This window comes from Rana temporaria, chromosome 10 (genome assembly GCF_905171775.1).
Source record: "Rana temporaria chromosome 10, aRanTem1.1, whole genome shotgun sequence".
NCBI classification, from domain to species: Eukaryota; Metazoa; Chordata; class Amphibia; order Anura; family Ranidae; genus Rana; species Rana temporaria.
Genome location: NC_053498.1, coordinates 153503840 through 153521982, shown reverse-complemented (window position 1 = coordinate 153521982; position 18143 = coordinate 153503840). Strand labels below are relative to the sequence as shown.

The 18143-nt window shown below is 53.4% G+C and overlaps 1 protein-coding gene across 1 annotated transcript in view; it reads right to left on the bottom strand.

Moving 5' to 3' along the window:
* VPS13D (vacuolar protein sorting 13 homolog D) overlaps positions 1 to 18143 on the bottom strand; it is a 335026-nt gene that overhangs the window by 68976 nt on the left and 247907 nt on the right. The window contains exon 65 of the mRNA XM_040326719.1: positions 6565 to 6697. Within this exon, the coding sequence (XP_040182653.1) occupies positions 6565 to 6697 (133 nt within the window). The remainder of the gene's footprint in view (positions 1 to 6564; positions 6698 to 18143) is intronic.

The window sequence follows — 18143 nt, the reverse complement described above, 5'->3', positions numbered from 1 at the left end:
AATCCCACCTCCCCCACAATCTACAATCCCACCTCCGCCACAATCCCACCTCCGTCACAATCCCACCTCCGCCACAATCCCACCTCCGCCACAATCCCACCTCCCCCACAATCCCACCTCCCCCACAATCTACAATCCCACCTCCCCCACAATCCCACCTCCCCCACAATCTACAATCCCACCTCCGCCACAATCTACAATCCCACCTCCGCCACAATCCCACCTCCGCCACAATCCCACCTCCGCCACAATCCCACCTCCCCCACAATCTACAATCCCACCTCCGCCACAACCTACAATCCCACCTCCGCCACAATCTACAATCCCACCTCCGCCACAATCTACAATCCCACCTCCGCCACAATCTACAATCCCACCTCCGCCACAATCTACAATCCCACCTCCCCCACAACCTACAATCCCACCTCCGCCACAATCTACAATCCCACCTCCGCCACAATCTACAATCCCACCTCCGCCACAATCTACAATCCCACCTCCGCCACAATCCCACCTCCCCCACAATCCCACCTCCCCCACAATCTACAATCCCACCTCCGCCACAACCTACAATCCCACCTCCGCCACAATCTACAATCCCACCTCCGCCACAATCTACAATCCCACCTCCGCCACAATCTACAATCCCACCTCCGCCACAACCTACAATCCCACCTCCCCCACAACCTACAATCCCACCTCCCCCACAATCTACAATCCCACCTCCGCCACAATCTACAATCCCACCTCCGCCACAATCTACAATCCCACCTCCGCCACAACCTACAATCCCACCTCCGCCACAATCTACAATCCCACCTCCGCCACAATCTACAATCCCACCTCCGCCACAATCTACAATCCCACCTCCGCCACAATCCCACCTCCCCCACAATCCCACCTCCCCCACAATCTACAATCCCACCTCCGCCACAACCTACAATCCTACCTCCTCCACAATCTACAATCCCACCTCCTCCACAATCTACAATCCCACCTCCTCCACAATCTACAATCCCACCTCCTCCACAATCTACAATCCCACCTCCGCCACAATCCCACCTCCGCCACAATCCCACCTCCGCCACAATCCCACCTCCGCCACAATCCCACCTCCGCCACAATCCCACCTCCGCCACAATCTACAATCCCACCTCCGCCACAATCTACAATCCCACCGCCGCCACAATCTACAATCCCACCTCCGCCACAATCTACAATCCCACCTCCTCTACAATCTACAATCCCACCTCCGCCACAATCTACAATCTACAATCCCACCTCCTCCACAATCTACAATCCCACCTCCTCCACAATCTACAATCCCACCTCCGCCACAATCCCACCTCCGCCACAATCCCACCTCCGCCACAATCCCACCTCCGCCACAATCTACAATCCCACCTCCGCCACAATCTACAATCCCACCTCCGCCACAATCTACAATCCCACCTCCGCCACAATCTACAATCCCACCTCCGCCACAATCTACAATCCCACCTCCGCTACAATCCCACCTCCGCCACAATCTACAATCCCACCTCCGCCACAACCTACAATCCCACCTCCGCCACAATCTACAATCCCACCTCCGCCACAATCTACAATCCCACCTCCGCCACAATCTACAATCCCACCTCAGCCACAATCTACAATCCCACCTCCGCCACAACCTACAATCCCACCTCCGCCACAATCTACAATCCCACCTCCGCCACAATCCCACCTCCGCCACAATCCCACCTCCGCCACAATCCCACCTCCGCCACAATCCCACCTCCGCCACAATCCCACCTCCGCCACAATCCCACCTCCGCCACAATCCCACCTCCGCCACAATCTACAATCCCACCGCCGCCACAATCTACAATCCCACCGCCGCCACAATCTACAATCCCACCTCCGCCACAATCTACAATCCCACCTCCGTCACAATCTACAATCCCACCTCCGCCACAATCTACAATCCCACCTCCTCCACAATCCCACCTCCGCCACAATCCCACCTCCGCCACAATCTACAATCCCACCTCCGCCACAATCTACAATCCCACCTCCGCCACAATCTACAATCCCACCTCCGCCACAATCTACAATCCCACCTCCGCCACAATCTACAATCCCACCTCCGCCACAATCTACAATCCCACCTCCGCTACAATCCCACCTCCGCCACAATCTACAATCTCACCTCCGCCACAATCTACAATCCCACCTCCGCCACAACCTACAATCCCACCTCCGCCACAATCTACAATCCCACCTCCGCCACAATCTACAATCCCACCTCCGCCACAACCTACAATCCCACCTCCGCCACAACCTACAATCCCACCTCCGCCACAACCTACAATCCCACCTCCGCCACAATCTACAATTCCACCTCCGCCACAATCTACAATCCCACCTCCGCCACAATCTACAATCCCACCTCCGCCACAATCTACAATCCCACCTCCGCCACAATCTACAATCCCACCTCCGCCACAATCTACAATCCCACCTCCGCCACAATCTACAATCCCACCTCCGCCCCAATCTACAATCCCACCTCCCCCACAATCTACAATCCCACCTCCGCCACAATCTACAATCCCACCTCCGCCACAATCTACAATCCCACCTCCGCCACAATCTACAATCCCACCTCCGCCACAATCTACAATCCCACCTCCGCCACAATCTACAATCCCACCTCCCCCACAATCTACAATCCCACCCCTGCCACAATCTACAATCCCACCTCCGCCACAATCTACAATCCCACCTCCGCCACAATCTACAATCCCACCTCCGCCACAATCTACAATCCCACCTCCGCCACAATCTACAATCCCACCTCCGCCACAATCTACAATCCCACCTCCGCCACAATCTACAATCCCACCTCCGCCACAATCTACAATCCCACCTCCGCCACAATCTACAATCCCACCACCTCCACAATCCCACAATCTACAATCCCACCTCCGCCACAATCTACAATCCCACCTCCCCCACAATCTACAATCCCACCTCCCCCACAATCTACAATCCCACCTCCGCCACAATCTACAATCCCACCTCCGCCACAATCTACAATCCCACCTCCGCCACAATCTACAATCCCACCTCCGCCACAATCTACAATCCCACCTCCGCCACAATCTACAATCCCACCTCCGCCACAATCTACAATCCCACCTCCGCCACAATCTACAATCCCACCTCCGCCACAATCTACAATCCCACCTCCGCCACAATCTACAATCCCACCTCCGCCACAATCTACAATCCCACCTCCGCCACAATCTACAATCCCACCTCCGCCACAATCTACAATCCCACCTCCGCCACAATCTACAATCCCACCTCCGCCACAATCTACAATCCCACCACCTCCACAATCCCACAATCTACAATCCCACCTCCGCCACAATCTACAATCCCACCTCCGCCACAATCTACAATCCCACCTCCCCCACAATCTACAATCCCACCTCCGCCACAATCTACAATCCCACCTCCATCACAATCTACAATCCCACCACCTCCACAATCTACAATCCCACCTCCCCCACAATCTACAATCCCACCTCCCCCACAATCTACAATCCCACCTCCCCCACAATCTACAATCCCACCTCCCCCACAATCTACAATCCCAACTCCCCCACAATCTACAATCCCACCTCCACCACAATCTACAATCCCACCTCCACCACAATCCCACCTCCGCCACAATCTACAATCCCACCTCCGCCACAATCTACAATTCCACCTCCGCCACAATCCCACCTCCGCCACAATCTACAATCCCACCTCCACCACAATCCCACCTCCGCCACAATCTACAATTCCACCTCCGCCACAATCCTACCTCCACCACAATCTACAATCCCACCTCCGCCACAATCTACAATCCCACCTCCGCCACAATCTACAATTCCACCTCCGCCACAATCCCACCTCCACCACAATCTACAATTCCACCTCCGCCACAATCCCACCTCCACCACAATCTACAATCCCACCTCCGCCACAATCTACAATCCCACCTCCGCCACAATCTACAATCCCACCTCCGCCACAATCTACAATCCCACCTCCGCCACAATCTACAATCCCACCTCCGCCACAATCTACAATCCCACCTCCGCCACAATCTACAATCCCACCTCCGCCACAATCTACAATCCCACCTCCGCCACAACCTACAATCCCACCTCCGCCACAACCTACAATCCCACCTCCTCCACAACCTACAATCCCGCCTCCGCCACAATCTACAATCCCACCTCCGCCACAATCTACAATCCCACCTCCGCCACAATCTACAATCCCACCTCCTCCACAATCTACAATCCCACCTCCGCCACAATCTACAATCCCACCTCCGCCACAATCTACAATCCCGCCACAATCTACAATCCCACCTCCGCCACAACCTACAATCCCACCTCCTCCACAACCTACAATCCCACCTCCGCCACAATCTACAATCCCGCCACAATCTACAATCCCACCTCCGCCACAATCTACAATCCCACCTCCGCCACAATCCCACCTCCGCCACAATCTACAATCCCACCACAATCCCACCTCCGCCACAATCCCACCTCCGCCACAATCTACAATCCCACCTCCGCCACAATCTACAATCCCACCTCCGCCACAATCTACAATCCCGCCTCCGCCACAATCTACAATCCCGACTCCCCCACAATCTACAATCCCACCTCCCCCACAATCTACAATCCCACCTCCGCCACAATCTACAATCCCAACTCCCCCACAATCTACAATCCCACCCCCGCCACAATCTACAATCCCACCTCCGCCACAATCTACAATCCCACCTCCGCCACAATCTACAATCCCACCTCTGCCACAATCTACAATCCCACCTCCGCCACAATCTACAATCCCACCTCCGCTACAAACCCACCTCCGCCACAATCTACAATCTCACCTCCGCCACAATCTACAATCCCACCTCCGCCACAATCTACAATCCCACCTCCGCTACAAAACCACCTCCGCCACAATCTACAATCTCACCTCCGCCACAATCTACAATCCCACCTCCGCCACAATCTACAATCCCACCTCCGCCACAATCTACAATCCCACCTCCGCCACAATCTACAATCCCACCTCCGCCACAATCCCACCTCCGCCACAATCCCACCTCCGCCACAATCCCACCTCCGCCACAATCCCACCTCCGCCACAATCCCACCTCCGCCACAATCTACAATCCCACCTCCGCCACAATCCCACCTCCACCACAATCCCACCTCCGCCACAATCTACAATCCCGCCTCCGCCACAATCTACAATCCCACCTCCGCTACAACCTACAATCCCGCCTCCGCCACAATCTACAATCCCACCTCCCCCACAATCTACAATCCCACCTCCGCCACAATCTACAATCCCACCTCCTCCACAATCTACAATCCCACCTCCGCCACAATCTACAATCCCACCTCCGCCACAATCTACAATCCCACCTCCGCCACAATCCCACCTCCGCCACAATCCCACCTCCGCCACAATCCCACCTCCGCCACAATCTACAATCCCACCTCCGCCACAATCTACAATCCCACCTCCGCCACAATCTACAATCCCACCTCCGCCACAACCTACAATCCCACCTCCGCTACAATCCCACCTCCGCCACAATCTACAATCCCACCTCCGCCACAATCTACAATCCCACCTCCGCCACAATCTACAATCCCACCTCCGCCACAACCTACAATCCCACCTCCGCCACAACCTACAATCCCACCTCCTCCACAACCTACAATCCCGCCTCCGCCACAATCTACAATCCCACCTCCGCCACAATCTACAATCCCACCTCCGCCACAATCTACAATCCCACCTCCTCCACAATCTACAATCCCACCTCCGCCACAATCTACAATCCCACCTCCGCCACAATCTACAATCCTGCCACAATCTACAATCCCACCTCCGCCACAACCTACAATCCCACCTCCTCCACAATCTACAATCCCACCTCCGCCACAATCTACAATCCTGCCACAATCTACAATCCCACCTCCGCCACAACCTACAATCCCACCTCCTCCACAACCTACAATCCCACCTCCTCCACAATCTACAATCCCGCCACAATCTACAATCCCACCTCCGCCACAATCTACAATCCCACCTCCGCCACAATCTACAATCCGACCTCCGCCACAATCTACAATCCCACCACCTCCACAATCTACAATCCCACCTCCGCCACAATCTACAATCCCACCTCCACAATCTACAATCCCACCTCCGCCACAATCTACAACCCCACCTCCGCCACAATCTACAATCCCACCCCCGCCACAATTCCACCTCCGCCACAATCTACAATCCCACCTCCGCCACAATCCCACCCCCGCCACAATCTACAATCCCACCTCCTCCACAACCTACAATCCCACCTCCGCCACAACCATAGAAATGCATCACATATGAGAAGAGAACCTCTGGAAGTCCTTCTATAAATGTGAGACTTCCTCAGTGTGACTTCATAGTGAAGAAATTACATTTCATTCCTTCACATACCGTGAGCAAGTCCATGAATCCCGGCCACCAGATGTTCTCCACTCGTGGCTGCGTGATACCGAATGTATTCCCGCTCCGTCTGGTGTCTGTTGTCCATCGTCTTCCCGAGACCATCCGAGAGAGTTCCAGCAAACTACAACAGAAAGGAAACCTTCCGATCACATAACCTTCCGATCACGTAACCCTCCGATCACATAACCCTCCCATCACATAACCCTCCCATCACATAACCCTCCCATCACATAACCTTCCGATCACATAACCCTCCCATCACATAACCCTCCGATCACATAACCCTCCGATCACATAACCCTCCGATCACATAACCCTCCCATCACATAACCCTCCCATCACATAACCCTCCCATCACATAACCCTCCGATCACATAACCCTCCCATCACATAACCCTCCCATCACATAACCCTCCCATCACATAACCCTCCGATCACATAACCCTCCGATCACATAACCCTCCGATCACATAACCCTCCCATCACATAACCCTCCCATCACATAACCCTCCCATCACATAACCCTCCGATCACATAACCCTCCGATCACATAACCCTCCCATCACATAACCCTCCCATCACATAACCCTCCGATCACATAACCCTCCCATCACATAACCCTCCCATCACATAACCCTCCCATCACATAACCCTCCGATCACATAACCCTCCGATCACATAACCCTCCGATCACATAACCCTCCGATCACATAACCCTCCGATCACATAACCCTCCCATCACATAACCCTCCGATCACATAACCTTCCGATCACATAACCCTCCGATCACATAACCCTCCCATCACATAACCCTCCCATCACATAACCCTCCCATCACATAACCTTCCGATCACGTAACCCTCCCATCACATAACCTTCCGATCACATAACCCTCCGATCACATAACCCTCCCATCACATAACCCTCCGATCACATAACCCTCCCATCACATAACCCTCCCATCACATAACCCTCCCATCACATAACCCTCCCATCACATAACCCTCCCATCACATAACCCTCCCATCACATAACCCTCCCATCACATAACCCTCCGATCACATAACCCTCCCATCACATAACCCTCCCATCACATAACCTTCCGATCACGTAACCCTCCGATCACATAACCCTCCCATCACATAACCCTCCCATCACATAACCCTCCCATCACATAACCCTCCGATCACATAACCTTCCGATCACATAACCCTCCGATCACATAACCCTCCGATCACATAACCTTCCGATCACATAACCCTCCGATCACATAACCTTCCGATCACATAACCTTCCGATCACATAACCCTCCGATCACATAACGTTCCGATCACATAACCCTCCCATCACATAACCCTCCCATCACATAACCCTCCCATCACATAACCTTCCGATCACGTAACCCTCCGATCACATAACCCTCCCATCACATAACCCTCCCATCACATAACCCTCCGATCACATAACCCTCCCATCACATAACCCTCCCATCACATAACCCTCCCATCACATAACCTTCCGATCACGTAACCCTCCCATCACATAACCCTCCCATCACATAACCCTCCCATCACATAACCCTCCGATCACATAACCCTCCGATCACATAACCTTCCGATCACATAACCCTCCCATCACATAACCCTCCGATCACATAACCTTCCGATCACATAACCCTCCCATCACATAACCCTCCCATCACATAACCCTCCCATCACATAACCCTCCCATCACATAACCCTCCGATCACATAACCCTCCCATCACATAACCTTCCGATCACATAACCCTCCCATCACATAACCCTCCGATTACATAACCCTCCGATCACATAACCCTCCCATCACATAACCCTCCGATTACATAACCCTCCGATCACATAACCCTCCCATCACATAACCCTCCCATCACATAACCCTCCCATCACATAACCCTCCCATCACATAACCCTCCCATCACATAACCCTCCGATCACATAACCCTCCCATCACATAACCTTCCGATCACATAACCCTCCCATCACATAACCCTCCCATCACATAACCCTCCCATCACATAACCCTCCCATCACATAACCCTCCCATCACATAACCTTCCGATCACATAACCCTCCCATCACATAACCCTCCGATTACATAACCCTCCGATCACATAACCCTCCCATCACATAACCCTCCGATCACATAACCCTCCCATCACATAACCTTCCGATCACATAACCCTCCCATCACATAACCCTCCCATCACATAACCTTCCGATCACATAACCCTCCCATCACATAACCCTCCGATCACATAACCCTCCCATCACATAACCCTTCGATCACATAACCTTCCGATCACATAACCCTCCGATCACATAACCCTCCCAATACATAACCCTCCCATCACATAACCCTCCGATCACATAACCCTCCGATTACATAACCCTCCGATCACATAACCCGCCGATCACATAACCCTCCGATCACATAACCTTCCGATCACATAACCTTCCGATCACATAACCTTCCGATCACATAACCTTCCGATCACATAACCTTCCGACCCTCCGATCACATACATTAACCCTCCGATCACATGACCCTCCGATCACATAACCCTCCGACCCTCCGATCACATACATTCACCCTCCGATCACATACATTCACCCTCCGATCACATACATTAGCCCTCCGATCACATACATTAGCCCTCCGATCACATACATTAGCCCTCCGATCACATACATTAGCCCTCCGATCACATACATTAGCCCTCCGATCACATACATTAGCCCTCCGATCACATACATTAGCCCTCCGATCACATAACCCTCCGATCACATAACCTTCCGATCACATAACCCTCCGATCACATAACCCTCCGATCACATGCATTCACCCTCCGATCACATAACCCTCCGATCACATAACCTTCCGATCACATAACCCTCCGATCACATAACCCTCCGATCACATAACCCTCCGATCACATGCATTCACCCTCCGATCACATACATTCACCCAATCAAGTTATAGCAGCAATTGAGGATAAGACCCCTTGCACATTGGGGCGTTTTTCATGCGGTACAGAGCTAAAAATAGCGCTGCTATACCGCATGAAAAAACCTGCCCTGCAGTGTTCAATGTGAGAGCCCGAAGGCTTTCACACTGAAGCGGTGCGCTAGCAGCTGCGCTCCAAAAGTCCTGCTAGCCGCATCTTTACCGCGGTATAGGAGCGGTGTGTTCAGCGCTCCTATACCGTGCCTTCCCATTGAAATCAATACCGCGGTATTAACCCTTTTTCGGCCGCTAGCAGGGGTTAAAACCTCACCGCTAGTGCCCGAATATCGCGGTAAATACGACGGTATAGCCGCGCTACAAATAGCGTGGCTATACCGTCACCGCGGCTGCACGCCTCAGTGTGAAAGCAGCCTTAGAAACCTCTGGCTTCATAAACAAAAAAATACAAAAACATCAGTCAGGAGACAATAAGGCGGCGGCATGACGAAGCAAATCGATCCGAATCCGGAATTATTGTCAGTGTATAGAAACTATGGAACATGGAAGAGACTTTCAGGCGCAAGAAAGAGATGAAAAGATCATTGAGGAGGAACACAGAGAATACATTGATCTTCATATCCAAACTGATTTGGTCTCCACATGTTTTCATTTCAGTGATTTTATACATAGTGCATGATATTCTCCTGAAGAAGCCTGTGAAATGGCGAAACATGTAGAGACCAAATCAGTTTGCACCTTTTGTTTGGATATGAAGATCAATTTATTGAATGTATTTTATGTATATATGCTGAAAACAAAAAAGTGGAGCGCTAATTAAGGCATAAAACTTCAAATATGACAATAAAAGTGAAGTGAAAACGTCACATAAATATATAAATAAATGTGTGAAAAACACAAATAGTGTAAAAATATAAAAAGACAAATCTGACTCTAGAAGAGTCCAGCAATAATATTGGTGAATTCCGGAGCCTGGTGATAAAGAGGTGGGAGAGTTCAAGGAGCATTGAAATGAATTACCGTGAGGAGAAACCCGCCGCCGATAGGGGAGGGGCTTACCGGAGAGTTTGAACCCCGGAGAACCGACGTTCAGATGGGTCAGAGCTTTGTGTGGTGGAACCGCGATGGAACCCGGGCAATCCTGTGTGTGTCTCCAATGGCTGCAGCGAGAGTGACCAAACGGCAGAGGAATGGCGTATACCACAGACAAAGATCGCCGGTTACCCGATGGTCTCACAGGACATGGTGGTCCAAGGGAAGGGCGTGTACCACAGACGAAGATCGCCGGTTACCCGATGATCTCACAGGACATGATGGTCCAAGGGAAGGGCGTGTACCACAGAGGAAGATCGCCGGTTACCCGATCGTCTCACAGGACATGGTGGTCCAAGGGAAGGGCGTGTACCACAGGAGAAGATCGCTGGTTACCCGATCGTCTCACAGGACATGATGGTCCAAGGGAAGGGCGTGTACCACAGACGAAGATCGCCGGTTACCCGATCGTCTCACAGGACATGGTGGTCCAAGGGAAGGGCGTGTACCACAGGAGAAGATCGCTGGTTACCCGATCGTCTCACAGGACATGATGGTCCAAGGGAAGGGCGTGTACCACAGACGAAGATCGCTGGTTCCCCGATCGTCTCACAGGACATGGTGGTCCAAGGGAATGGCGTGTACCACAGGAGAAGATCGCTGGTTACCCGATCGTCTCACAGGACATGATGGTCCAAGGGAAGGGCGTGTACCACAGACGAAGATCGCTGGTTCCCCGATCGTCTCACAGGACATGGTGGTCCAAGGGAATGGCGTGTACCACAGGAGAAGATCGCTGGTTACCCGATCGTCTCACAGGACATGATGGTCCAAGGGAAGGGCGTGTACCACAGAGGAAGATCGCTGGTTACCCGATGGTCTCACAGGACATGATGGTCCAAGGGAAGGGCGTGTACCACAGACGAAGATCGCCGGTTACCCGATCGTCTCACAGGACATGGTGGTCCAAGGGAAGGGCGTGTACCACAGACGAAGATCGCCGGTTACCCGATGGTCTCACAGGACATGGTGGTCCAAGGGAAGGGCGTGTACCACAGACGAAGATCGCCGGTTACCCGATGATCTCACAGGACATGATGGTCCAAGGGAAGGGCGTGTACCACAGAGGAAGATCGCCGGTTACCCGATCGTCTCACAGGACATGGTGGTCCAAGGGAAGGGCGTGTACCACAGGAGAAGATCGCTGGTTACCCGATCGTCTCACAGGACATGATGGTCCAAGGGAAGGGCGTGTACCACAGAGGAAGATCGCTGGTTACCCGATGGTCTCACAGGACATGGTGGTCCAAGGGAAGGGCGTGTACCACAGAGGAAGATCGCTGGTTACCCGATCGTCTCACATGACATGGTGGTCCAAGGGAAGGGCGTGTACCACAGAGGAAGATCGCTGGTTACCCGATCGTCTCACAGGACATGGTGGTCCAAGGGAAGGGCGTGTACCACAGAGGAAGATCGCTGGTTACCCGATCATCTCACAGGACATGGTGGTCCAAGGGAAGGGCGTGTACCACAGAGGAAGATCGCTGGTTACCCGATGGTCTCACAGGACATGGTGGTCCAAGGGAAGGGCGTGTACCACAGAGGAAGATCGCTGGTTACCCGATGGTCTCACAGGACATGGTGGTCCAAGGGAAGGGCGTGTACCACAGAGGAAGATCGCTGGTTACCCGATCGTCTCACATGACATGGTGGTCCAAGGGAAGGGCGTGTACCACAGAGGAAGATCGCTGGTTACCCGATCGTCTCACAGGACATGGTGGTCCAAGGGAAGGGCGTGTACCACAGAGGAAGATCGCTGGTTACCCGATCATCTCACAGGACATGGTGGTCCAAGGGAAGGGCGTGTACCACAGAGGAAGATCGCTGGTTACCCGATGGTCTCACAGGACATGGTGGTCCAAGGGAAGGGCGTGTACCACAGAGGAAGATCGCTGGTTACCCGATCATCTCACAGGACATGGTGGTCCAAGGGAAGGGCGTGTACCACAGAGGAAGATCGCTGGTTACCCGATCGTCTCACAGGACATGGTGGTCCAAGGGAAGGGCGTGTACCACAGAGGAAGATCGCTGGTTACCCGATGGTCTCACAGGACATGGTGGTCCAAGGGAAGGGCGTGTACCACAGACGAAGATCGCCGGTTACCCGATCGTCTCACAGGACATGATGGTCCAAGGGAAGGGCGTGTACCACAGACGAAGATCGCCGGTTACCCGATCATCTCACAGGACATGATGGTCCAAGGGAAGGGCGTGTACCACAGAGGAAGATCGCTGGTTACCCGATGGTCTCACAGGACATGGTGGTCCAAGGGAAGGGCGTGTACCACAGACGAAGATCGCCGGTTACCCGATCGTCTCACAGGACATGGTGGTCCAAGGGAAGGGCGTGTACCACAGAGGAAGATCGCTGGTTACCCGATGGTCTCACAGGACATGGTGGTCCAAGGGAAGGGCGTGTACCACAGACGAAGATCGCCGGTTACCCGATCGTCTCACAGGACATGGTGGTCCAAGGGAAGGGCGTGTACCACAGGAGAAGATCGCTGGTTACCCGATCGTCTCACAGGACATGATGGTCCAAGGGAAGGGCGTGTACCACAGACGAAGATCGCCGGTTACCCGATCGTCTCACAGGACATGATGGTCCAAGGGAAGGGCGTGTACCACAGACGAAGATCGCCGGTTACCCGATCGTCTCACAGGACATGGTGGTCCAAGGGAAGGGCGTGTACCACAGGAGAAGATCGCTGGTTACCCGATCGTCTCACAGGACATGATGGTCCAAGGGAAGGGCGTGTACCACAGACGAAGATCGCTGGTTCCCCGATCGTCTCACAGGACATGGTGGTCCAAGGGAATGGCGTGTACCACAGAGGAAGATCGCTGGTTACCCGATCGTCTCACAGGACATGATGGTCCAAGGGAAGGGCGTGTACCACAGGAGAAGATCGCCGGTTACCCGATCGTCTCACAGGACATGGTGGTCCAAGGGAAGGGGTGTGTACCACAGAGGAAGATCGCTGGTTACCCGATCGTCTCACAGGACATGGTGGTCCAAGGGAAGGGGTGTGTACCACAGAGGAAGATCGCTGGTTACCCGATCGTCTCACAGGACATGATGGTCCAAGGGAAGGGCGTGTACCACAGAGGAAGATCGCTGGTTACCCGATGGTCTCACAGGACATGGTGGTCCAAGGGAAGGGCGTGTACCACAGACGAAGATCGCCGGTTACCCGATCGTCTCACAGGACATGGTGGTCCAAGGGAAGGGGTGTGTACCACAGACGAAGATCGCTGGTTACCCGATCGTCTCACAGGACATGATGGTCCAAGGGAAGGGCGTGTACCACAGAGGAAGATCGCTGGTTACCCGATGGTCTCACAGGACATGGTGGTCCAAGGGAAGGGCGTGTACCACAGACGAAGATCGCCGGTTACCCGATCGTCTCACAGGACATGGTGGTCCAAGGGAAGGGCGTGTACCACAGAGGAAGATCGCTGGTTACCCGATCGTCTCACATGACATGGTGGTCCAAGGGAAGGGCGTGTACCACAGAGGAAGATCGCCGGTTACCCGATCGTCTCACAGGACATGGTGGTCCAAGGGAAGGGCGTGTACCACAGAGGAAGATCGCTGGTTACCCGATCGTCTCACAGGACATGGTGGTCCAAGGGAAGGGCGTGTACCACAGAGGAAGATCGCTGGTTACCCGATCGTCTCACATGACATGGTGGTCCAAGGGAAGGGCGTGTACCACAGAGGAAGATCGCTGGTTACCCGATCGTCTCACAGGACATGGTGGTCCAAGGGAAGGGCGTGTACCACAGACGAAGATCGCTGGTTACCCGATCATCTCACAGGACATGGTGGTCCAAGGGAAGGGCGTGTACCACAGACGAAGATCGCTGGTTACCCGATCGTCTCACAGGACATGGTGGTCCAAGGGAAGGGCGTGTACCACAGAGGAAGATCGCTGGTTACCCGATGGTCTCACAGGACATGGTGGTCCAAGGGAAGGGCGTGTACCACAGACGAAGATCGCTGGTTACCCGATCGTCTCACAGGACATGATGGTCCAAGGGAAGGGCGTGTACCACAGACGAAGATCGCCGGTTACCCGATCGTCTCACAGGACATGATGGTCCAAGGGAAGGGCGTGTACCACAGACGAAGATCGCCGGGTACCCGATCGTCTCACAGGACATGATGGTCCAAGGGAAGGGCGTGTACCACAGGAGAAGATCGCCGGTTACCCGATCGTCTCACAGGACATGGTGGTCCAAGGGAAGGGCGTGTACCACAGAGGAAGATCGCTGGTTACCCGATCGTCTCACAGGACATGGTGGTCCAAGGGAAGGGCGTGTACCACAGAGGAAGATCGCTGGTTACCCGATGGTCTCACAGGACATGGTGGTCCAAGGGAAGGGCGTGTACCACAGAGGAAGATCGCTGGTTACCCGATGGTCTCACAGGACATGATGGTCCAAGGGAAGGGCGTGTACCACAGACGAAGATCGCCGGTTACCCGATCGTCTCACAGGACATGGTGGTCCAAGGGAAGGGCGTGTACCACAGACGAAGATCGCCGGTTACCCGATCGTCTCACAGGACATGATGGTCCAAGGGAAGGGCGTGTACCACAGGAGAAGATCGCTGGTTACCCGATGGTCTCACAGGACATGATGGTCCAAAAAAAATCCCGGATGTGTATGGAAGGGTGTGATTGGAGATCAGCGGGTTTACGCTCGGTGTGATTGGAGATCAGTATGTTTACGCTCGGTGTGATTGGAGATCAGCGGGTTTACGCTCGGTGTGATTGGAGATCAGCGGGTTTACGGTCGGTGCCTGTAAAGTGTGGGGTCTAGGCCTGTAAAGTGTGGGCTCTATGCCTGTAAAGTGTGGGCTCTGTGCCTGTAAAGTGTAGGCTCTATGCCTGTAAAGTGTGGGGTCTAGGCCTGTAAAGTGTGGGCTCTATGCCTGTAAAGTGTGGGCTCTGTGCCTGTAAAGTGTAGGCTCTATGCCTGTAAAGTGTAGGCTCTATGCCTGTAAAGTGTGGGCTCTATGCCTGTAAAGTGTGGGGTCTAGGCCTGTAAAGTGTGGGCTCTATGCCTGTAAAGTGTGGGCTCTGTGCCTGTAAAGTGTAGGCTCTATGCCTGTAAAGTGTAGGCTCTAGGCCTGTAAAGTGTGGGCTCTAGGCCTGTAAAGTGTGGGCTCTAGGCCTGTAAAGTGTGGGCTCTAGGCCTGTAAAGTGTGGGCTCTAGGCCTGTAAAGTGTGGGCTCTGTGCCTGTAAAGTGTGGGCTCTAGGCCTGTAAAGTGTGGGCTCTAGGCCTGTAAAGTGTGGGCTCTAGGCCTGTAAAGTGTGGGCTCTAGGCCTGTAAAGTGTGGGCTCTATTCCTGTAAAGTGTGGGCTCTATGTCTGTAAAGTGTGGGCTCTAGGCCTGTAAAGTGTGGGCTCTAGGCCTGTAAAGTGTGGGCTCTATGCCTGTAAAGTGTGGGCTCTAGGCCTGTAAAGTGTGGGCTCTAGGCCTGTAAAGTGTGGGCTCTAGGCCTGTAAAGTGTGGGCTCTAGGCCTGTAAAGTGTGGGCTCTAGGCCTGTAAAGTGTGGGCTCTATGTCTGTAAAGTGTGGGCTCTATGTCTGTAAAGTGTGGGCTCTATTCCTGTAAAGTGTGGGCTCTGTGCCTGTAAAGTGTGGGCTCTAGGCCTGTAAAGTGTGGGCTCTATGTCTGTAAAGTGTGGGCTCTATGTCTGTAAAGTGCGGGCTCTATGCCTGTAAAGTGCGGGCTCTAGGCCTGTAAAGTGTGGGGTCTAGGCCTGTAAAGTGTGGGCTCTATGCCTGTAAAGTGTGGGCTCTGTGCCTGTAAAGTGTAGGCTCTATGCCTGTAAAGTGTGGGGTCTAGGCCTGTAAAGTGTGGGCTCTATGCCTGTAAAGTGTGGGCTCTGTGCCTGTAAAGTGTAGGCTCTATGCCTGTAAAGTGTAGGCTCTATGCCTGTAAAGTGTGGGCTCTATGCCTGTAAAGTGTGGGGTCTAGGCCTGTAAAGTGTGGGCTCTATGCCTGTAAAGTGTGGGCTCTGTGCCTGTAAAGTGTAGGCTCTATGCCTGTAAAGTGTAGGCTCTATGCCTGTAAAGTGTGGGCTCTAGGCCTGTAAAGTGTGGGCTCTAGGCCTGTAAAGTGTGGGCTCTAGGCCTGTAAAGTGTGGGCTCTAGGCCTGTAAAGTGTGGGCTCTGTGCCTGTAAAGTGTGGGCTCTAGGCCTGTAAAGTGTGGGCTCTAGGCCTGTAAAGTGTGGGCTCTAGGCCTGTAAAGTGTGGGCTCTAGGCCTGTAAAGTGTGGGCTCTATTCCTGTAAAGTGTGGGCTCTATGTCTGTAAAGTGTGGGCTCTAGGCCTGTAAAGTGTGGGCTCTAGGCCTGTAAAGTGTGGGCTCTATGCCTGTAAAGTGTGGGCTCTATGCCTGTAAAGTGTGGGCTCTAGGCCTGTAAAGTGTGGGCTCTAGGCCTGTAAAGTGTGGGCTCTAGGCCTGTAAAGTGTGGGCTCTAGGCCTGTAAAGTGTGGGCTCTATGTCTGTAAAGTGTGGGCTCTATGTCTGTAAAGTGTGGGCTCTATTCCTGTAAAGTGTGGGCTCTGTGCCTGTAAAGTGTGGGCTCTAGGCCTGTAAAGTGTGGGCTCTATGTCTGTAAAGTGTGGGCTCTATGTCTGTAAAGTGCGGGCTCTATGCCTGTAAAGTGCGGGCTCTAGGCCTGTAAAGTGTGGGCTCTAGGCCTGTAAAGTGTGGGCTCTATGCCTGTAAAGTGTGGGCTCTGTGCCTGTAAAGTGTGGGCTCTGTGCCTGTAAAGTGTGGGCTCTGTGCCTGTAAAGTGTGGGCTCTATGCCTGTAAAGTGTGGGCTCTGTGCCTGTAAAGTGTGGGCTCTGTGCCTGTAAAGTGTGGGCTCTATGCCTGTAAAGTGTGGGCTCTATGCCTGTAAAGTGTGGGCTCTATGCCTGTAAAGTGTGGGCTCTGTGCCTGTAAAGTGTGGGCTCTATGCCTGTAAAGTGTGGGCTCTGTGCCTGTAAAGTGTGGGCTCTGTGCCTGTAAAGTGTGGGCTCTGTGCCTGTAAAGTGTGGGCTCTGTGCCTGTAAAGTGTGGGCTCTAGGCCTGTAAAGTGTGGGCTCTGTGCCTGTAAAGTGTGGGCTCTGTGCCTGTAAAGTGTGGGCTCTGTGCCTGTAAAGTGTGGGCTCTATGCCTGTAAAGTGTGGGCTCTGTGCCTGTAAAGTGTGGGCTCTATGCCTGTAAAGTGTGGGCTCTATGCCTGTAAAGTGTGGGCTCTGTGCCTGTAAAGTGTGGGCTCTGTGCCTGTAAAGTGTGGGCTCTGTGCCTGTAAAGTGTGGGCTCTAGGCCTGTAAAGTGTGGGCTCTATGCCTGTAAAGTGTGGGCTCTATGCCTGTAAAGTGTGGGCTCTATGCCTGTAAAGTGTGGGCTCTGTGCCTGTAAAGTGTGGGCTCTAGGCCTGTAAAGTGTGGGCTCTATGCCTGTA